General features: G+C 55.8%; 1 protein-coding gene across 1 annotated transcript in view; it reads left to right on the forward strand.

Moving 5' to 3' along the window:
* The window catches only part of ZNF423 (zinc finger protein 423), a 267,618-nt gene that overhangs the window by 76,975 nt on the left and 168,255 nt on the right, over positions 1 to 22,388 (forward strand). Inside the window, exon 3 of the mRNA XM_036274427.1 lies at positions 13,134 to 13,334. Within this exon, the coding sequence (XP_036130320.1) occupies positions 13,134 to 13,334 (201 nt within the window). The remainder of the gene's footprint in view (positions 1 to 13,133; positions 13,335 to 22,388) is intronic.

The following is a 22,388-nucleotide window of genomic DNA, read 5'->3' on the forward strand; positions in this document are numbered from 1 at the left end:
GGAGAGAGTTCGAGTAATTTTTTCCGTTCGATGTGCCTGTGGAAGGGGCCAGGGATGCGTTTTCGGCAGTGCCTGGCTCCGCCTTAAATTAGACCGTTTTCCATTCTCGTCTCCCCAAAGGTGCTTTTCCAGACTCACTGTGACTCAGAAGCTCAGCTCACCCACAGGAGGGTCAGAGAATTGGTGAGAAGTCAGAGTTGGAGCATTGATTTTTATTTTTTTTTAAGACACAAAGGAAAAAAACCTGCATTTGCTTGAAAATAACTAACTTGGTGTGTTTGTTGTCTGGCAAAGATGCTGTCCAAGAGGGTCTGCTTCACGGAATGGGCGTGCCCGAGTCTGTCTTCCTCCATCCATCCGTCCGTCCGTGCGTCCGTCTGTCTATCCACCCACCCACTCAGCAAATAGTTAGTGTGCGCCTGCTGTGTGCTGGGACTCCACAGTGAGGATAACAGGAGTTCCTGCGCCAGGAGACCCGAGCCCGTAGGGACCACTTATTTTCTCCAGCCAGAAACTTCGCTTCCCCCGGGGGCCCTCCCACCCCCATACACTGGTAGGAGGGGAAGGAGCTCAAGGCTGAGGTGGGGTCAGCCACGGAGGACTAGCCCTGGCTCTGCCACTCACGTGCCACGTGGCCTGGAACATTCCCCGGGCCTTAGGTTCTGATAGAAAGCTGTGGATTGGATTGACTTTCTGGGGGGCCTCTCCATCTAACATCCCCCAATTCATCACCATCTGCCCTTTTACAATTTTTAATTATTAAACATTTTTAATGGCTCATCAATAGTTTTTTTATTATGATGAAATATTTAAGAGAGATAAAAGAATAATGACCACGCAGGACACACCTTTCAGTTTAAGGGACAGAACATGGGTCGCCCTGCAGAGCTCCGGGTCACCCTCCCCTTCCTCCCACCGGGGCTCGGCATGGGTCACTTCTGTGCATGTTTTCTTCTGGAAGTGCATAGGAATGCTACATGAATACTATTGTATCTATGTTTTAAACTTTCTTCAAATGTTGCCACTTTCTTTTTTTTAATCCTCACCCAACGATATTTGTGCACTTATGCACTTATCTTCAGGTAGAGCAGGAGGGAGAGAGGGAGGGAGAGAGTGAGAGACACATCGATTGGTTGCCACCCGCACAACCCTAGCTGGGTCTGGGGACAAACTGCAACCCAGGTAGGTGCCCTTAGCCGGAATCGAACCTGGGACTCCCTGATCTGCGGACTGATGCTCTAACTGCTGAGCCAAACCAGCCAGGGCTACAAATGTTGCCATTTCCACAGTGTTACCATAGTTCATCTTGAGCACCTTGCTTCGCCCTCTCCACGTCGAGCTGGGGAGATTCATCCTTGTTGATATGCGTAGCTCTGCGGTGTCCGCTAGCTCTGTGAACGTACCACAGTTTCTCTCGTCATCTCTTGCTCGTGGGCATGTAGATGCTGTCTAGTGTTTTCACCAATGACGGATAATTCCGGGTGGGTGTTCTCACAGTGAGCCCCGGTCTGGGACTTTTCTCGCACACTTAGCCTCACTGCGTGCCGCGGTCTAGGGCCTGGCTCGGGCCCCTTTCTGTCCGTTCTGACCGTCAGCTCTGCTTTCCACTCTCACGTCAGGTAACTTCTTTCCTAGTGCTCCTAGCAAGTGTCTGGGGATTGTGTCTCGGTAGCCCTATGTGGGTCCCAGGTCCATCCCTGATGGGCCAGGTCTGGGTCGTGAGCCTGTCCCTGGAGCCCAGAGGCGGGGCCGGCCCCGAGTGAGCCTGAATGGGAGAATGGGGGCGGCCCTGGGGAAGGTCAGTGCTGTGGCCAGGGCGGGTGGCTGCACCAGCACTGCCCAGGCCGCTCGGCCGGGGCTGGAAGGAGAGCAGCCCCCTGCCTTTGCCTGAGCTGTTGGAAACACCTGTCTCTGGACACTACAGTGAGTGAGCAGGTGACTGCAGCCGTTGTGTGTTTCGCTCCTGGATTGCCGAGGACAGCCCAGGGCGGTGATCTTCAGTGTGTCCTTTTTAGAGATGGGAAGACTAAGGCTCGCAGGGGTCCCAGCGAATCTCCTGGGGTGTCTGTGGGACCGCTGAGCCCGGAAGGCCCTCTGCTCTCGTCCCCACGGCCTCTCCCCGCTCTCGGAGGCCAGGCGGCTCCTCTCACGCCCCTGGGATCAGTGCTGCGGAGTTATAGGTGGGGAACCAGGCCAGGAACGGGATGGGCCAACGGCCTTCTTTGTCTGGTCGCTCATCTGGTACGGTGTGGATGCAGGATGTTGGTTACAGGTAGGGAAACAGGTTCAGAGACTGAAGGCCACTGGACTGACCCGAGGTCATGCTAAGACTTAGGGACACAGCTTGGCTGGCAATGTCGGCATCTCCTTCGTCCCTGTCCTCACACGGGCTGCTTCTCTGCCCCCGATGGAGCTGGCATGGCTGCCCAGACCCCCACTGTACCTGGTACGGGGTGAGGACATAGCCTCTGAGTACTGGTCCCCTCAGCCACATCCCCGCTAGCTCCCCACAGAGTCCTTTCCTGCCTTTGATGCAAATTCTTGCGATTTCCTGATAATATTCTGGGCTCTTCTTAACACGAGGGGGTCAGCCGCGAAGCATCTCGGCAATTTATAATTCTTGAAAATTCTGTTTGGTGACACGAGTTAGCGTTTAATAGACACCCTGCCATCTCCTCTCTCCCTATTGTGACAAGCTCCTGGCAGAAGCCTTCTGAGACTCAGGGTAATTGCACCACGCTGGGAACGGGGAGACCACGTCGTGCTTGAGTGTGTCTCAAAAACCGTCTCCACAATAGACAGTCAGGTACACGCTTGCCGGGCTTCAAGGTAATGATTTAAACTTAATTTGACCCTTGATGAGGGAGCCGGGTTTCTGGTTGGACGCAGTGTTGCCGTGTGGCCTGCCTGCCATGCCTTCGGTGGTAACACAAATTCCTCCGTAACAAGTCCCTTTCAGAGGGTGTCTGCTGCTGACAGCTAATATAGAATTATTGCCCCTGAATGCATTTCTGTAATTACTTCCCAGAGATCTGTCTTTGTGTTAGAAGACATTTCACACTTTAGTAACATAAGTGTTTTGGGAGAGCACGAGCAATAATTATGAACAGTCTTTCCATGAAAATAAACCTAAAAAAATTATAAAAGCTAATGCTAAAATTGGTGAGAGTCAGGGAGGAGTTTCATTAGATTCATGTATATTTATTCCAAGTATAATAACCTTGCTGGATGGAAACTTTTTTTTTTAAACAAAAGCAGCCACGATCCGCGCAGCCGCCCTCTGATTTTTGAGTGATACAGACACTGCAAACCGATTAAAAGTGACAAGTTGCTGGAGACTGAACAAAGAGACCGTCATTCGGGAGCCCCGATAGGAGACATTTGTGGTAATGGAAAATGAAACGATTCACAGTGTGATCAATAAAAAATTAGCAGCATTTAATAAAAGGTTTCTGCTTCATGTTGACTGAAGACCATCTCGAGCAGTTTGAAATCCGAGTTAAGAGGTGGATGAGGCCGAGTGGGGTGGCGTGGGGGTGGCGTGCGTGTGCATGGACATCACCGGGATGTTGGCCGTTGTGGAGGAGGCAGCCGGGCCCCTGGGGTGGATCTGGAAGCTTCCATTTCTCTGCCCACTTGACCCTTGGCCTGTGGTTAATCCTCTCCAGATCTCGCCTCCTCATTGTGTGTGGATGTGTCTTGGTAGCCACCAAGCAGGCCTGGCTCTCAATGGCAGAGAGGGGCCCAGCACCTCCTCACTTCAGTTCATCCCCCAGGGGTGGCCTCTTCCTGCGGAGGCCCCTCAGACGACTGTCTGCGCCCTTGACTTTGTGGGTTCTGGGGACTTCCAGAATGCCTTACAGCCCGCCTGTGGGGCTCAGCACCCTGCTGGGGGCCGGAGGGAGTGACCCTAAAGCCAGCAGTTCTTAGCAAGGAGAAAGTTACGTAAAAACCCGACTGCTCAGTGGGTTTTTGGAGGGGTCTGAGGCCATCGAGGGGCGGGATGGGGCCAATGGGAGCTGGCTTCTTGGAAGCTGAGAGTGCTGTCATCTGACCTGTCCCTCAGCAGCAGGGTGAAAACCACTCCATCAGGTACCCCCTTCCCTCCCGGTGCTTCTTCAGTATCCGTGGGACATGCGGCACTGGGCTGTCCCCACGCCCAGCAACCTGTTACTTTTACCTGCTTCGCACAGCCTCTCCACTGTGGCTGGAGGGAGTGGGCTCCTGGCCTCCTGGTCTTCCGGGCTGCAGAGGAGCCCTGGGGTGGAGGGTCCCTGAGCGCCACTGGCCTCTAGGTCACAACCGTGGCCAGGAGCCTGGGTGGGTGGCACCAAAGACCAAGGACAGGGAATCCTTTCCTCTCTCTGTGTCCTGTCTGGGGCAGTGGTCCGGACCAGGGCTGTCCCTGGCTTTCTCCCCACTGTCCCGTCCCTCTCCAGAGTGACACAGACTTTAAATGTGAGAGTAGGAAGGGCCCTTCCACATGGCTTCATTCACTTATTCGTTCAACACACAGAAACTGTCACCTGCTGTACCCCGAGCCTCTGCTGGGTGCTGGGTGAGGGTGGGGGCGCAAGGTCAGAGAACTGGGGGTGACCCTGCCCGCCTGCAGCCGGCTCTTGGGCACCGGGTCCGCCAGACGCCCTGGAAAGGGAAGGGCCAGGCTGCGAGCATCGGGCTCGTGGGGGGAGGCTCGTTGGGCCGAGGACTCAGAGAGCAGTTGGCCGTGAACTGCCCACTTTCTGGGTTGCAGCCGACCTCCTGTAAGGCCTGCTGTGGTCTGGGCGTGGGAGGCAGACAGCCCGGCTTCCTCAGTGCGAGGTGGCATCAGTGCTGTGCCCTCGGGCCTGCCCCTGGCCCAGCCCGGAGCTGCGAAGGTGCACTGGCCTGAACATTTCTGCTCCGCGGTCCGTGCCTTAATTTACAGGAGGGGTAACCGTGGCCCAGAGAGGGTGCCTCCGTGGGGCGCTGGGCTCTGGGTTCGCTCAGCCTGGCCACTGGTCCTGTCTTTGGGGTACACACCCCTTCTCTTCCCCATGGGGCTCCTTTTTCTGCTGTGGCCACCAGGGGGTGATTTGCACCCCAGCATCCTCTCCTTGAGCAATTAGGCGCCAGGCCACGGTGCGGGCCACGGCCTAGCTGGATTTAGCGAGCTCCCCACACTACCCTGCCGGCCTCCCCCGCCGCCCTGCTCCCGTCCGCCTCCATCCTCCTTCCCAGCAGCCATCAGAGACGAAACATGACAGCTAGGAGGGCAGAGTGGTCATAGCCTCGGGAGGCCACGAGGAGGTAACCGCGCACAATTTTCATGGTTCCAGGTGGCTCTGTCCCACTGTTCTTCATTACTGCATGTGGCGAGGTCAGCACCACTAGGACTGTGAGGAGCCACACTGGTGACTCGCTAGGAAAATAGAATTTTTTCCTTTTTGGCAGAGGTGTTTGTGATTGCTTTGTCTCCCCCTGCCTGCTCGCCCCTCCTCCTCGCCTCCGTCCACCTACCGCCTTCCCTTTCCACCCGCCTCACCTGTCAGGTGGGAGCCGTCTGGGGCAGCTGCGTCTCTGCCTCTGAGGTTGGACTCCACCCTTGACCGTCCCCCGGGAGGGCAGAGTCGTGCGTCCCTTCGGCAGCCTTCGCGGCACCCCCAGAGGGCGAGGTGCTGCTGCTGGGTGTCAGCCTCCGCTGGGCAAGGAGCTTTCTGATGAATCTCCGCCCCGGAACAGCACTGGCAGGTAGTAGGTGCTCAGTGAATGTTTGTTGACTGACAACAGACGAGGAATATTTGTCTGCTGTGGCTGCAGCCCTTGGGGAGCTTATTGCCGACCAGAGCTGGTGTGGCAGAGATCTGGGCCAGTCAGGAAGCCAGCCCGTCAGGAGCTCCCACAGGCGGAACAGGAGGTGATATCATGCCCATTTTCCAGGTGAGGAAACCGAGGCTCGGAAGTGTGAGTAACTGAGGTCACACAGGAGTGGACTTGAACTTGGGTCCTAAACCCCAACGGAGGGCACTTTCATCAGTGCCCAGCTAACTTCCCTGTCTCCCCCTGGGCTCGGGGGGCCTGGTGGCTCCCCCGGGCATGCCCCCCACCCACAGGCTGCATCCAGCCCTCCAGGGTCTGTTGTTTTGCCCTAACCGTTTTGCTGTTACCTTTTTTTTATTTTTTATCCTCACCCGAGGACATTTTTGCATTTATCTTCAGATAGAACGGGAGGGAGAGAGAGAAACATTGATGTGAGAGAGACACACTGACTGGCTGCCACCCACACGACCCCAACCAGGGCCGGGGACAAACTGCAACTGAGGTACCTGCCATAGCGGGACCCGAACCTGGGTCTCTCTGGTCCGTGGGCCGATGCTCTAACCGCTGAGCCAAACCGGCCAGGGCGTCCCCCGCTGTTATCTTAAAACTTGACGTCAACCTTTAGTAATACAGAGGGATTTCACATAAAAAATATGAATGTCCTTCTTTTATTAAAAAACTACTGATGTGTCTGCACTGGGGATTATGGAGAGGGTTTGAGCAGGAGCCAGGCTTTGGGTGGGCCTATGTCCCCCTCCCCATAGACCCTCCTTCCCTCCTTCCCAGGAGGATAGCCCCTCCCTCCTCATTTGCATACTGACAGGGCATTGGTGAGTGTCCCAGTGGGCGGGGCCTCAGCCTCACCCTCACCTGTCACTGAGGGGCGGTGCAGATGGAATGGGAGTCTGGTCTGAGGGAAGAGATGCCATCACACTACTAGTCATTTTGGCCTCAGGTTCTAGAATTCCTGACAACTGAGGAGACGGTCTCTGGAGGATTTTAGTCATTTCCGTGGTCAGCCCTGGTCCTGTGGAGCGGCGGGTCTGGTGCTCAGGCCTGCATGGGCAGCCAGGGCCAGCGTCCCAGGGGCGTGTGGGATACAGCCCGGGTCACAGTCAGCGTCGACTGACCACACGTGCTTTGAAATTCCACCCACGGAGCCATCAGCACTGACCAGGGGGCAGTGGGCACCCTGCCCCAGGCAGCTTCCTTATTTAAGAAGTGGAACTTGGACAGCAAATTGGGTGTTAAAATATTTGCCTACAGCGCTGAGTGTTAAATGTTACCCCACAGCCTGCACTGCAAATATTTTAAACCCGAGGATCAATAGTGGCTGCCTCTCGGAATTCGGGGCCAGCCAGGGGGGCACAAGCAGAGTGTATAATTGGGTCGGTGGGCTCCTTGCCCAGCCTGGTACAGCCCCTCCCACCCTCCATCCCACCAGCCCTGGCGTGTGTGAGAAAGTGTTCATGGAGACATGTCTTCTCCAGGCAGGGGTCTGACCTAGCGCCCAGGTTTCCTAAAAGGGCTTCCGCCCACTCTGGTCCGCAGGAACAAGCCGCTAGTGGAAGTGTTTGTAGGCAGCACCCTGCTGGAGTCCGCCCCTCCTGTTGGAAACACTGTTGCTCCCGGTAAACAGGTGGGGTGGTGGACCTTCCTGGGCTGTGTGTTCTGTTGGGAGGCACCCTGGCCCCATCCAGGGGGCAGCACAGGAAAAGTGGCCGGAGAATTGCAGAGCAGACACGTCCATGCTGTCCCCACGGGCGGACGGGACGCACCCTGGCAGAGGTCAAATTGTGTTCTTTAGGAGGTGGGCACAGTGTGGAAGGTGGGGGACTCTGGACTTGAACTCAGGACTTTCCTGCTCCAGTGGTTTTTTTAAAAAAATATATATATGTATGTGTGTGTGTGTGTAGTTTTGTTTTTTTTTTTAAGGGAGAGGAAGGAAGAGGGAGAGACAGAACCATTGGTGAGAGAGAAAGATCAGTCAGCTGCCTCCTGCACGCCCCCTACTGGGGACTGAGTCCACAACCTGGGCCTGGGCCCTGACCTGGGAGGGAACTCGGACCTCTCAGTCCATGGGACTGACGCTCAGTCTGCTGAGCCACACCAGCCTGGCTGTTTTTCTGTTTTTGATTTTGTGCCTTTCAAGGGGGCATGTGCCCAGATGGTCTCTGTCCTTGGGAGCCTATGCCAGAACCTCCCTCTGCCCTCAAGGGGCCGCCTTCTTGCTGTGTCCCTTGCTGCACCCCTTTCTGCGGGGTCGCTGTCCTCATGTCACCATCCTGAATGCAAGCTTTTCATGGAAATGCACTACTTTCTCATGAAAACAGTGAAGGTGGAGAGTTTTGTTATTGCCCTGTTTGCTCACAGAAAGTTCTTCAAGCCTCTCTCTGGGGTTCAGGGACTCGGGGGTACATGGGTGTGGTGTAGTGGGGCTCCCAGTGTAGGTGTACCCTCTTCTCCCTGCTTCAGGAAGGGAGCAGGTGGGACAGGTGGCCCCGTCACATGACAGGTTGAACCCATTGAGATGACCAATGCTCGACTTCTTTTGTCCGCAAGAGATGGCGCCCTCATATGGTGAACCTAACACATCCCGTCAGACGGTGAAGCGTGTACACACTTCCCCTCCCCCTGCCTCCTGCCCGTGTCGATATTCAGACCCTTGTTTCGTTGATACCGGTTCATTTATTCATTCAGTAGTTTTCCCGCCCCTCTGTCCTGTGTGCCAGGGGTGGTGGGATGGTACTGAGCAAACGCAAGCCGGCCCTGCCCCCATGGAGCTGACGGTGCCACAGGCAAGAGCTCCAGCTGCGCGTGTGCCAGGGCACCCGGGCTGCGCCGCTGCAGCTACGGTTCCCCACGGCGCTGCCCCTCACCTGGCGGCCCTGCGTCCCTGCGTCCCTGCGGCCTGGGGCGGCTGTCCTCTGCACGCCGGGGGGGGGGGGGTGTGTGTGTGTGTGTGGCCGCCACGGCGCCCTCTCGTGGCTGGTGGTTGGTTCCCACAGCTGGGGGCACAGCCGGGGTACCAGCCGGAGCACCTCCGCTCTCTCCATGCGGCTGTGGCTTCTCAGCGTCTCAAGAAACCTAAGGGGAAGCTACAAACTTCCTTCTGACCCAACCTCAGGGGTCCCAGACGTCACTACAGTTGTCTTCTAGGGGTCAAAGACTCCTAAGGCCCAGCAGGCAAGGGGAGATTGTGGAGCAGAATCAGATCGCTCTTCTTTTTAAAAAATATGTTTGGTTTTAGAAAGAAAGGAAGGGAGAGGGAGAGAGAGAGACACATTGATCGGCTGCCTCCCACACGCCCCCAACTGAGGATCAAGCCCGAAACCCAGGCATGTGCCCTGACCAGGAATTGAACCGGGACCTCTCGGTGCGTGGGATGATGCTCAATCCACTGAGCCACACCGGCCGGGGCTAGATCTCCCGTCCTGATGGAGCCTGGGAGCCCTCAGACAGGTGTTGGTGTGCCATCTGGGACAGGTGTTGTCAGTGTTGGCGTGCCCATCTGGGACAGGTGTTGTCGGTGTTGGCGTGCCCATCTGGGACTGGCTCTCTGGCCCAGGGAGGCCCAGGGAAGGGAGCTGCGGGGAGGGGGTGGTGAGGACCCACGTGGCTCCGGTGCTCAGGCTGTGGGGAGCCCTGTCAGGTGGGTGAAGAGGTGCAGGAAATCTTCCTGGTGGAGAAATGGGGGGGGGGGGTGTAGGCCACGGTGGAGCAAATGTGCGAGTCCAGGCCTGGAGGAAAGTGTGCGGCTGTGGCGGTCCGTGATGGGCGGCAGGGAGGGCGGCAGAGCCCTGGCTGCCCCTCAGGCGCAGGATGAGGACCTTACAGATTCTTGGACACTCGGCTCCCTTTTCACTGGGTCACTGCTGCAGGGAGACCGGAGTGGTCGAGTCAGACGCAGGGCGGCCACCGGTGCCCTTGCCGAAGGTGTCCCCCCCGAAGCCCTGCGTGCCTCACCTGTGCAGCGAGGACACGGTGGGCTCACCTCACAGGGCTGGCCGTGCCCGGAGGGCCCTGGGTGCAGCAGCTGCTCAGGAGCGCCGGCTGCCCTGGCGGACCCTGGCAGAGCGTGGAGGTGTGTTCATTGCGAGACGGCTGGGCTGCAAGTGGTCCGAGCGGAGGGGCGGTGGTATTTAAGGGGCCGCTTCCGTCCACCTGTGCCCCCTGCGTGCACGCGGCTCGGTCTTCCCCTGGGGGAGCTTCCAGCTGTTTCAGGCCCCCCCAGGAGCACTTGGCTGGGGCCTGAGGGTAAGCTGCCCGTTGTCGGGGAGTCCCCTCCAACCCAGGGGTCTGCCGGAAAGAGAGGCGCTCCTCAGCTGACTTGGCCTCATCAGGCCCAGACGGTTGGCGAGACCAGTGGGTCAGCTGCAGTTCAGGCCCAGAGGTCACTGTGTCAGGAACACAAGGCAGAACTTGAGGTGGAGACTCAGACCTCTGGGCTCTGCGTCCTCTGTGCCCGGTCGGGTGAGCACCTGCAGGGCCTTCATGGTGGGATGTGGTGCAGGCAGCCTCCCCACCCCCGACTGACAAGCGGGAGCTGGATCAAGGAAGTGGAGAAGGTCATTCATTCGGTCCCTGGGGATTTCCTGAGCAGCCAGGTGGGCCCGGGACCAGGTGACTTTGGAGCGCGCTCTCGGGGGGCCTGGGAGAGCTCAGAGCCCTGCAGGCCTTGCCCGCGGAGGACGTTCTCACCACCAGCCGGCCGGGTTCATTTCCGAGCTTGCCTTTGGCTGACCCCTCTGAGCCTCCGTAGTCTCATCCGCAAATGGGAACATCACCCCATTTACTCTTTTTCCCTATTGGGAGGCTCAGAGGCTGTGCAGCCTGAGGACCTTGCCCGGAGTAGAGTCTTCCCAGCCCGATGGCTTCCTGTCCCGGGTCCTGATGGTGCCGGCACATTGCAGGGCCCTGGGACGGCATCTTCGAGGAGTCCTGCTCCCAGACTTCTGGCCACCGAGGTTTCCCTCTCTGGCTTCCTGGGGGTCAGGCTGGCCGGCCACGTGACCTCATGGGACCCTAGAGGGTGAGGTGCCCTCTCTCGCCTCCTCCTGCGCAGTCACCTTCCCTTCCCATTGGTAGACAGCGGCAGGGGAGGTGACAGTTCCTTAAAACAGATTTATACTCTTGGATGATTTTATGGGATTTTGACTTATAAAAACCCAAGAGTTGACACTCTGATTTATCTCCTCCTGAGTCAACAGGATGTACCAGATGTAAAGAGATTCAGTTCACTGTAGTGTTTGTGGTTCCAATTGTGGATGCGATGAACTGTAATGGAAAGTGCTCCCAAGTAAATACGGCAATAAATAATAAATAAATAAATACGGACACGGACACTTTCACCGTGTCTGTTACATTGTGCGTTCAGCGAAGTAGCGTAAGTGTGGTGCTGAATGTCACATAGTGTCTGCAGAGTTGGAGCAGTAGAGGAAGCCAGGGTGACCCCCCCTCCCCCCCCGTCAGGACACTTTTTATTAAGGGACGAGATGGTAAACTAGGAATCTTGGAACTGCCCCGGACGGTGTAACTGTGGTTGTGTGGCAACTTGGAATATTACTTTGCTTTCTGTTTCTTGCTGTCGCCGGAGCCGCAGGTCTGATTTCCGGAGATCAATATACTGCCTAGCTTTTAATGGGATTTTCGTATTGCCGGGAGTTGGCGTGTTCTGATAAAGAAAGAACCTAAAAATTGTACATCCCTTAATTGGTAAGAAGAGAGATGTTTTGATGGGCCACCGATGGAAACATTGATTTTTACTGCCTCTGCGCTGTTCCAAGTGGTGTGTTGGGCCATGTTCCCTGCTACAGAAGGTGGCAGCTGGCTCTCTGATGTGCTGATTTGTGTTTTCGGGTGCTTGGAAGTGCGTGGGCTGTGCAGACGGGAGCAGTAGAGCCCTTATATCATTATCTGCTTCCAAATTGGTATATTCATGGGACTGTGGCTTTCACCTCGAATCGAATGCGTTCTTTGCTTCATTCATATTTGCTTTGGTGACCAGCCCTCGGTGGCTTAAGGGTTGTGTGCCGTTGGCTGTAACTGCAGTGTTACTGTGTGGCACACGCATGCACACGTGCTCCTTTGTATATGCACATGTGTTCGCATCAGTGTCTTCGCACATGATGGCGATTTCTCTCTTTAATTTAAATCAGTGCTAGTTACTGGGTGGGTAGATCCGATTCCAGGACAGACTGTGGGAAGAGACACCACAAACTTTGATTTTGTCGTCTGAGTCTCTGTATTTTAATGGGCAAGTTTAATCCACTGACATTTATTGGGATTACTGATATATTTTGTGTTACATTCACCGTGCGTATTTTGCACTTTGATTTACAACTTCTTAATGTGTCCTGTTACTCTCAGCTGGAGGCTGCGTACCAGTCCCCCAGCCGTGCAGGGGAGGGCGCTAGACAGGAGGCAGGGTGTCGAGGTAGTCACCTGTAGGGTGCTGGGGATGCTGCACCTCCTTTGCTGGATGCCAGGTACCTTACCCGGGAAATGGGGAAGACAAAGCTGTCCCTCTGCGGGCACACATGACGGCTTCCATCTGTAGGGGTGTGAGACTGAGAAATGGATCTACCTGTATGTAACCGCCTTTGAAACACTGCAGAACGCGTCCCCAATGTCAGACATCATCGTCACCATTGTTGACGCGCTTTTCCGTACAGGTGAGGCACTGGCTTGCACAGTGCCAAGCGGAGAGTAGGCATTTTATTGGAAAGAAATGGGTCGAATGAATCGAAGGCTGGCTCTCCCTGCCTGGGCTGATACCAGGGCACAAGCCAAGGCTCAGGTACATTTTAAATGTGTGGCTTGGCGACCCATGGTCCTGCCAGCACGCCTGCTCCCTGGACCCAGAGTCAGGACCTCTGTGCAGAGAACTGAGCCAGCACCGGTGCATTTCAGGGCTTGTTGTGCGGAGGGTGCACGTGGCCACCAGATCTCTTAGCTCCAACTCGCAAGGCTTTGAGGGGACGAGGTGTTTAGGTGTGTTAGGAACCCTGACAGGGGCTCTGAGAAGCGTGTAAGAGGTGCGTTTGTAGGCGACAAATGGAGGTGGGTCTTAGCCCCCAGCATCTGTGCGCAGAGGGACAGTGACAGGAAATCCCTGCAGAAGATTTGCACCAAGAATTAAAGAATCTAGTTGAGAATTATGGCACCACATGCTACAAAACACCCCCCATATATTAATATCCTGAAAGGCATCAGAATAATGGACCCTAGGAGGTAGAGTAATTAAATGTATCTTTAAAAAACGCCTGGCAATTCTTTAAAACGCTTCCCCGAGACCCCGTCAGCTCACAGGACTGTATTCTTCCTGTTGGCAGGAGGCCTAGACGGAGAGCCCGAGTGTGACCAGAAGACCAGCCGGGCGCTGGAGGACAGGAACAGCGTGACGAGTCAAGAGGAGAGAAATGAGGACGATGAAGACATGGAGGATGAGTCAATTTACACCTGCGATCACTGTCAGCAGGACTTCGAGTCTCTGGCAGACCTGACGGACCACCGGGCCCACCGCTGTCCTGGAGGTATGCTGAACAGCGCCGGGATTCTGACAGGTGGTTACGCGGGTAATTGGACATAGCAACAGCTTGAAGCCTCAAGTGAGATTAAAGAATTAATCATGTAATTTTACAGTTAATGTCATTTTATTGTGGTGTCTTGGGTACCCTGTATCCGCCTTTTAAATAATTAAAAATAAAAGCGACAGCTTTCTGGCTGGCAGGAACAAGGGGGAGGCTCCCGGCCCTGCTCCCCAGTCCGTACTCTTTACTAGGGAGGTCTGCACCCTGGATTTCGGGAAGGCCTTTTGGAAACCCAGCAATTACGAGGTTGTTGGCGCACAGGCAGGGCTTGTGATGGGCGGGGATGGTGTCGCGGCCGGAAGAGCTGTGCAGAGAGACTGGGCTTCACCGCTGCGCTTGGCCTCCTGCTCTGAGTGGCTGGTTGCTGCCGTACCAGATAGTAGTCCTGTTCCTGTGTCCTCGGTGCCTTTGAGAAGGTGGGCAAGGCCAGTGTTTTATAGGAGCGATTTAAGCCTTCACAAATCGTGTGTGGCTGTGTTTCTGGGGCACAGGGGATGCATGGGATGGGGGACAGTGGCATGTGTATTCCCTGGGGGGTGGCAGCTGTGCTACAGGGCTCTGCGTTTGGAGCATCGTGTTCTTTACACAGCTATCCTCAGACGTCTTCTTTCTTGATAATTGTTGGATGGAAATATCTTGGATGCTAGTTTATGGGGTAAGGACCTAAAATCTCAGACCGGTATTCCAAAGTGGACCTGTCACCTGTTTTGGGGGGTGGGATTTGCTAGTAAGAGGTAGGTTGGGACTCAAAGCTTTCAATTTCCCTACCTTTTATACCATCTCAGAAGTTTGAAAGTCAAGTGTTTGGAGAACTACTATGACTTTCCCTTAAGTGACATTCATACCTGCACAGCCCTGGCTAGACCAAGTGTCCATTCTCAACCTCTGAAGGGAGCAGAGACCCCAAAACAATGTGCCCAGGAGGACTCTTACAGGCTTGGACTTTTGAGGGCTCAGCAGATCAAACCCCAGTCAGTTGGAATTTGTGATATTTCAACCGCAGGCAGAGGTGGTGGCTGACTTATGAGGCACTGAGAGGGAAAGGTGATTGCTTGAGCAAAGTCACATGGTGATCTGGGGGCTGAGCCAGGAGGCTGGTGTGTTTCTTCATTCAGCCAAGACCTGAGATGGAATCTAACCTATAAAAGAATGAAATATTGTCACTTTTTGAACAACTAGTGAATTGGTCTTCTAATGAAAAGCCATTCTCATTATTGCCTTACTGTGTAGGTGCTGGAGCAGGTCCCTCTGGACCCTGCTGAGTGCAGCTTTGTTATCCTTCAGCCTTTGCCCGGAGGGCCCTACCCCAGCCTGCTGCCGGCCCTCCCTCCAGTTCTCAGAATTCAGGAGACGTTCATGTCTCCCTTCACGCTTTTGAGATTGGTGGCTTTTCTAGGTGGAGAAGGGAAAATGAAACTTTGGGGCTATTTGTGGGGGTCTATGCTGGAAATAAGATAGCTGTGCTGCGGTCCCAGGCAGGGCTGTCGTCCAGTGGCCGTCTCAACGGCAACCCCATGTGCAGGAACCCAGCCGTCCTTTTCCATGCTGCGGTGTCCACCAAGGTGTCTGCCCACTCCCAACAAGACCCCACTCATGACCTCCATGGGGAAGCGGGAGCCAGGGATGTCCCCCAACTCCGGAGTAATGGAAAGGAGTCAGTCATTCCTAGAAAGAGTATGGGAAATGACCTCACTTAATAGCATCCCTGAGAAGTTCATTACGGCTCAGTACAGGTGTGACCCCGTGTGGGAGAGTGTCCCTGACTCGGAGGAGAGAGGTGAGGAGTCATTTCCCCCCAGGTCACAGGTTCCTAGGGTTACCTGATGGCAGAAAACCACTGGGAATTGCACGCGTGTCTTACCTACAACAGGCCCCTCCCTTTCGGTGGTGCGGTGGTTTCCAAGCTGTCCCCAGAGGTGTCTCCTGGCTATTGGGTGGGTACTGGGGCCTGTTTGGCTGAGGGGGCTATGACACCCACCTCTTAAAAGTCTGTTTTAGCCCTGGCTGGTTTGGCTCAGGAGTTAAAGCGTTAGCCCCTGGACCAGTGAGTCGCTGGTTTGATTCCGGCCAAGGGCATGTACCGACCTCGGTTGCGGTTTGTCCCCGGCCCTGATTGGGGTCATAGGGGAGGCAGCCACTCGATGTGTCCCTTTCATATCCATGTTTTTCTCTCTCTCCCTCCCACTCTATCTGAACAAAAATGGAAAAATGTCCTTGGGTGAGGATTAAAAAAAAAGTCTGGTCCTGGCCGGTTTGGTTCAGCTGTTAGAGCGTTGGCCTGTGGTCCAGAGAGACCCGGGTTTGGTTCCCGCTAAGGGCATGTACCTTGGTTGCAGTTTGTCCCCAGCCCTGGTTGGGTCCTGCGGGTGACGACCACTCAATGTGTCCCTTTCGCGTGACGTTTCTCTCTCTCTCTGTCCCCCCCACTCTATCTGAACAAAAAATGAAAAATGTCCTCGGGTGAGGATTAAACAAAAAAATGTCTGCCCTGGCTGGTTAGGCTCAGTGGTTAGAGCGTCGGCCTGCGGTCCGGAGAGACCTGGGTTTGGTTCCCACTAAGGGCGCGAACCTCGGTTGCAGTTTGTCCCCGGCCCTGGTTGGTCATGCGGGCGGCAGCCACTCGATGTCCCTTTCACGTCCATGTTTCTCTCTTTCTCTTCCTCTCTCTCCCTCAAAAAAAAGAGTCTGTTTTATACACGGGGCTTTAGCATAAGATATTTGAGCGTTGGCTCTGCTTTAAAAGTTTGGGACGAGCACAGAAATGCAGTCGCAGGCCCTCCGGGGCCAGGCTCATGGGTCTGCTGGGCCTCAGCATCGGCCACCCAGTCTCAGTCCAGGGGACAGTGCCGGTGGGCATCGCTGTCCTCGTGGAGTGCACACCTGGAGGGACCTTGGACGGCTGACCGCGTTCCAGTGGGGACGGTGGTCACTGGGGCTGGGCGGGGTGGGGCGACTCTGGGGGCTCAGGGGTGTTTCTGAGTCTTGTTGGGGGGGAGGCGGGGCCCTCCCTGCTGAGAAGTGGGGGCCTGTGCGCCCTGCTGTGTGCTCCTTGTGCCCTGCAGGGGCGGTGTGGGGGCGGGGGTGGGGATGGAGTGTGGGGGCGGGTGTGGAGATGGAGTGTGGGGGCGAGGTGCAGGGACGGGGTGTGGGTTGGGGGTGTGGCCATCTTGGGTGGGGTGGGGAGCAGCGTTTTTCCCGTAAGGATCAGGGATGGTGCACAGTTTCAAATGAAACTCCAGACAGACAGGGGTTTTTTGAATGCTGAGGTTAAAAAATAATAATAATAGGAGGAGATTTTGTTCAAATAGCGACAGCAAAAAAAAAGTGCTCCTCCTGGCCTCGTTCTGCCCGGCCTTGGCGCCCCCAGGGCTGTGGAAGGGCAGACCCTCCTTTTCCGGCAGAGGGGAGGTGCTGCGCGCGGAGAGCCGGGGGGAGAGTTAACCAGCCGCGTTGGTTCAGCTGTGGCCGCGCGGCCTGTGGGCCCTGATGCCCGGTGGGCGCGGAGGCAGCCGGCCGCCAGCCCCGCGGCGTCTGCCGCTCCCGGCCGGCCTTTGTGTGCGGCGCTGAGCCGTCTTGCTCCGGCAGCGTGGGAGGGGGCCCCTGCCTCACTGCTTAGGGTGCCCTCGTACTGTTCCATTCGGGCGAAACAGCGAGCGCCAGCCAGCCCCCGGGCGGTGTCCTGCCAAGTGCACAGGTGCAGGCACGCGCCTGCTGCTTACGGAGCGTGCTCAGCGCCTGGGTGTCCGCCGCCCCGTCTCCCGTGCTGAAGGCCTGGGGGCCTGAGCCCAAGTGATACCCCGCGAAGAGCTCTTCTGCATCCAGTTGAGTGCGAGGAAGACAAGGCCCTGCGGCCACAGAATGTCTGCAGACGGGGGCCCACCCAGGAGGCCACGTTCCACGTTTGCAGGGGACACGGGAACAGCTTCAGCCGCCCGCGGACACGAAAGAGACGTAAATGAATGGAAAGGCAGGCCCTGTCCTTGGGTGGAAGGATCCAATGTCGTAAACACATCGCTGTCCCCTAAGTTAACCCCTTAACTTAACCTTGACCCATGGAAAGGGCCGTGGATTCACTTAGAAACGACCAGCAGGTTCCAAAGTGCATCAGGGAAAACAGGCAAAGACGAAGGACATTCCAACAAGGGGCGACGGGCGGGGCTGTGGGGTTCTCAGCCGCCTGGGACACCCCACGGAGCGGAGGCGGCGTGGACCTGAGGAGGTGGAATTCAGTGTGAGAAGTGTCACTGCAGACTAGCGGGGACAGATGGGTCACTGCGGAATCGGGATCCGGACGAAGAGGGTAGCCATTCTGAAAAAAGGAAATTGGACCTCTTCCTCTTAACACCAAACAAATCCCAAATGGATCAGAAATCAAAACATAAAATGAAAACTTAAAAATACTAAAAGAAAACAAGAGAGTTTTTAAAAAGTATAATAGTATCAAGAGGGGAAGCCTTTTCTAAATATAACCCTAAACTCAGAAGCCATAAAACAAAAGACAGAAATATTCAACTACATAAAAATAAAACATTTCTGCATTGCCAAAACCACAGTAAATCAAACCAGGGACACACGGCACCATCAAAAGGGATTTTTCTCAATGTGTAAGGCGCTCCTTCTGACCCTAAGAAAATACCCAGTAAATCAACAGGCAACAGGGCAAAGGCCGGCTGCCCCAGGCCAGTGCCCACGTGGATTGGTTGGTGCCACACTGGTCTTTAGATATGTTGAATATCTCCCATGTACAAAGGACAGAATGGAGCCAGAAAAAGAAATACCACTGATCTGAAACATATAGAAAGGTCTAGAACCTCCTTTATATAAGAGAACTCTAAATTTATTTATTTATTATTATTTTTATTAATTTATTTTTGTAACAGATGTTTCTCCTTTCTCCCTCATTGATACTCTCCTCCTGATCTCCCCCGCCCCCGTCCCCAGCATTGTTGTCTAAATCGATGGTAACACGCACATGCATGTAAGTTCACGCACATGCATGTAAGTTCTGTGGTTTATCTCGTCCCTCCCTCCCATCCCCCTCTTCCAAGGCTTGTCAGTCTGCACCCCACTTCTATGTCTCTGGGTCTGTTTTGTTCATAAACCACAAGGAGACACCATTTGCTTTACCTACCAGATTGGCAAAGGTCAAAAGTTTGCCAGCCCATCCACTGGTGAGGATGCGCGTCCTTGATGCCCAGGTTTGAGGTTTATTCTCTTCTCTGGCCCCAGGGGAGCCTTGGCCTGTGGCTAGAACTCCTAGTAGGTGCTCAATAAATGTATGTTGATCTTGTCAAGGAGGCTACAGCCTGTGTGAGGGACAGAAGTGTCCACAATAAGGCAGACAGTGGAGATGCCACGGATAAAGGGCTTTGAGGTACAAGAGAGCAAAAATGAAAGTTCTGTGCACTGTGCCCAACTGATGGGGCGTCGGAAGGGGAGTCAAGAGCAGGAAGGGAGGGTTATTTATGCAACAAACATGTACTGAGTATGCACCGTGCACGGGGACCCTTCCAGGTGCTAGGGATGGAGCAACTGTGTATGTCCATGGAAGGTAACGGAGTAGAGAGGGTGATCACTTCACAAAAGCGTTCTTTGGTGAGATGAAGCCTATAGGTGGCTTTTCAGGAGCCACTGGCCCTGGTGCTTGAAAGGTGTTGCAGTGCGCTGGGATATCACGCCCCGCCGCTCTTCGGGGAGATGCTGGCTGTGCGTGGGGCTGCTGGTGAGCTGCCATCGGGACGGAAGTGATGGGCAGGGTGGCCGGCGCGGCTGGCGGCAAGCGTGGAACCTTCTCTGAATTGCCTGTCCCCTGCTCTCCGAGGTCCCCATCAGGAGCCACCTGCAAAGCACGGTGTGGGCTCCGTGGTTCTGGCGGGGCTTGGGCAGCTCCCTGGCTCCTGGTGCTCATGGGGAAGGGAGATGCTTTCAGAAGTCAGCGTTGTTCCTCACCTGTGAGTCTGCAGGTTTACAGACTGCGTCTCCCCGCCCCCCGAGTTGTTTATGCAGGGCCCGCAGTGCTGTCCAGAACTGGACACCAGACCTGACCACGTGGAAGGAGGGCAAGGTGGCAGAACCCGCCTTTCCTTTGGGTTCACGGCAAAGGATGTGTCGTGTGCCCCTGGTTTCCCAGGGCTGCACAGTGGAGGGGATTTCCCTTCTCCCCCACCCACCAGCTTGACCATCTTGGTGGCTTTCCGAATCTTCGCGCCTCCTGGGTTCTGTTGTGTCCCTGGTGCTCTCAAGTGAAGTCCAGTGCGGTCCCTTCCATCAGGGCTGATTCTGCACCCCCTCCCCCCAGGAGCCTCAGTGAGCGGCCCCTGGAGACGCTCTGGGGCCCGGGGGCTGCTCCTCACAGGCGGGCCCTGGTTTCTGCACCTTCTCTGGGAACAGCCAGAGCTTCCGGTGGTTCCCCTGTGGGCACCCAGCAGGACCTCGAGGTCCTGGGAGGAAGAGAAACAGCCCACGCGGGCCTCCGGGCTGGCTGCGGTGTTCCCGGTGTGGTCCGGGTCCAGCTGCGGTCATCCATGTCAGCCTGGAAGTTTCCAGAGGGCCCTTGTCACATCAGCAAGTGGTGCCACCAGGCCTGTTACATGCCCCGGGCTGTGTGTGGGAGTCCCTGTCAGCAGGGAAGTACAATCTGCTGGAAGACAAGTCGCCATGACCCCTCGGCTGGCTGCACACAGCAGGTCCTCAGTTGGCAGCGCGCTGTCTCAGTGCGAACTGACCGGCAGGAAGATGCCCGCCGCCCGCTGAGGCCCCTCCCGGCCTTCCAGGGACGTGCCCGAGGCTGTCTCCACCGACCCCGACACCACTGTGCAGCAGCCGAGGTGTCCCGGCACCTCCAGGCGTGCTCCCTCCCAACGCCTTCTGACCACCAACATGGAAGTCTGAGGGTGACTCCGGGCGGACTCACCCCTAAGGCGACACTGCGGCCAGGGGGAGACAGATATGCATATTAGATAGACTCAGGGTGGGGAGAGTCGGGGGCAGCTCCCTACACGCCCTGGGACTGAGAGTTGGGGAGGGGGCTCCCCAAGATGGTGGCCAGGAAACAGTGTCTTCTTCAGGAGGAGGGCAGATATGAAGGGTAAAATAGTTGGATCAAATGCTGGATTGTTGGGTACCGATGAGCAAGTCCATTCACTTCGCTGTTGATCACTTCACCGTAGAATTTTAGGGAAGCAGATTTCCCAGAGATCATGGAGCCCCGTGATTTCCAGCCTTATCCTCAAACCCAACCGGTGCTGCATCGGATAACTGCAGAGCCCTCCCTGGAAGGCTCTGGAAGATTCTCCCGCCTACCATCTGCCTTCTGGTGGAAGAGAGACTTTGACCTTGAATTCCTACTAATTTTGTGGAAGCTGTGCCCCACCTTGGGGGTCCTGCAGGAGCCAGCATAGCTGCCCTCACCTGCACCTCTGCCTCTTGGGAGAGGGGCCGGTCACACCCTGGCGACGTCCACGGGCTGCTGGGCCTCTGGGACATGGTGTCCTGGCCCGGGGCCAGGCGAGAGAGAAGCTGGGTGTCATCAGGGTAGTCCTTGGGCCTGAGATGGCCGGTGCTCAGGGGTGTGGGGAGGGGCTGTGACTTCAGTCTGCTGTGCCCGTGTTATCAGAAGCCACATCCTCCATCATCAGCTTCCAAAAATCTCAGTGAGATTTTTTTTCTTTATTCTGCAGGTATTTCATTAATAAGACCCCCCCCCCCCATGTGTACATATATAGCTCCAAACCTCAGTGGCACTGGGTAACTCGGGCAGGCACCTGCAGCTTTGAGAAGAGTCCCAGCTTGCCCTCTCCCCGCAGGGCCCGGAGATTCACTGGTCCAGCATCCTCGCCCCCTCACCACCTTCCCCTCCCACAGTCGGGACGCCCACACCAGCCCTCCCACCGGCCCTGTGCTTGCTCCTGGAGGTGCCGGTGGATTTCCGCATCCTGTTGGGCACACAGATCTGAAAACCGTGTTCCCAGGACATCAGGCTCGGTGGTCTCACTTTGAGGTTTGAAAATGCTCCGAGAAGTGCCTGTAAGACGGGAAGAGCCTCCAGCTACGTCCTGGCCTGATTATTTGGGGGTGAAAGAGGCAATGAGAGGGGAATTGTTCTGCGGCTCTGGCATCGATGAGAACCACGGACAACCTCTTCCCGGGTGCCTAGTGCACAGCGCCGGCACCCACAGAGCTGAGCGAGCGACGCTCGGAGGAAAAGGTGTTCCCAGGACCGGGCATCGCCTGGCGTGTGTTCATTCATTCACAGAAGCCTTGTCTTGAGCACCTACCACGAGCTGGGAAGTGTTCCACACCAGGGGCGTGGAGCCGTGAGGGAAAGAGACCACCCACTGTCGTGTACCTGGCCCTTCCCTGGCTCTGGCCAGGAGGGTCTTAACCTGACCTGTAGTTTGTTCTAGAGAACAAGTGTGTTCCCTCTGTGGTGACTGAGTATTGGCCAAGGCCTCATGAACAGTATGGGACACGAGGAGCCAGCACTGCCAACATGATTGGTGGACTCCGAGGCTGCGTTAGTGCCGAGGCTGCATGAGTGTACACCAGGCTGCATTAGTTAGTGTACACCAGGCCGCATTAGTGTACACCAGGCTGCATTACCGTACACCAAGGCTGCATTAGTGTACACCACGCCTCCATTAGTTAGTGTACACCAGGTTGCATTAGTGTACACCGAGGCTGCTATAGTTAGTGTACACCAGGCTGCATTAGTTAGTGTACACCAGGCCGCATTAGTGTACACCAGGCTGCATTACCGTACACCAAGGCTGCATTAGTGTACACCACGCCTCCATTAGTTAGTGTACACCAAGCTGCATTAGTGTACACCGAGGCTGCTGTAGTTAGTGTACACCAGGCTGCATTAGTTAGTGTACTCCAAGGCTGCATGAGTGTACACCAGGCTGCATTAGCGTACACCAAGGCTGCATTGGTGTACACCAAGGCTGCGTTAGTGTACACCAGGCTGCATTAGCGTACACCAAGGCTGCATTAGTG

The sequence above is a fragment of the Molossus molossus genome, unplaced genomic scaffold (assembly GCF_014108415.1).
Source record: "Molossus molossus isolate mMolMol1 unplaced genomic scaffold, mMolMol1.p scaffold_m16_p_21, whole genome shotgun sequence".
Classification (NCBI taxonomy): Eukaryota; Metazoa; Chordata; class Mammalia; order Chiroptera; family Molossidae; genus Molossus; species Molossus molossus.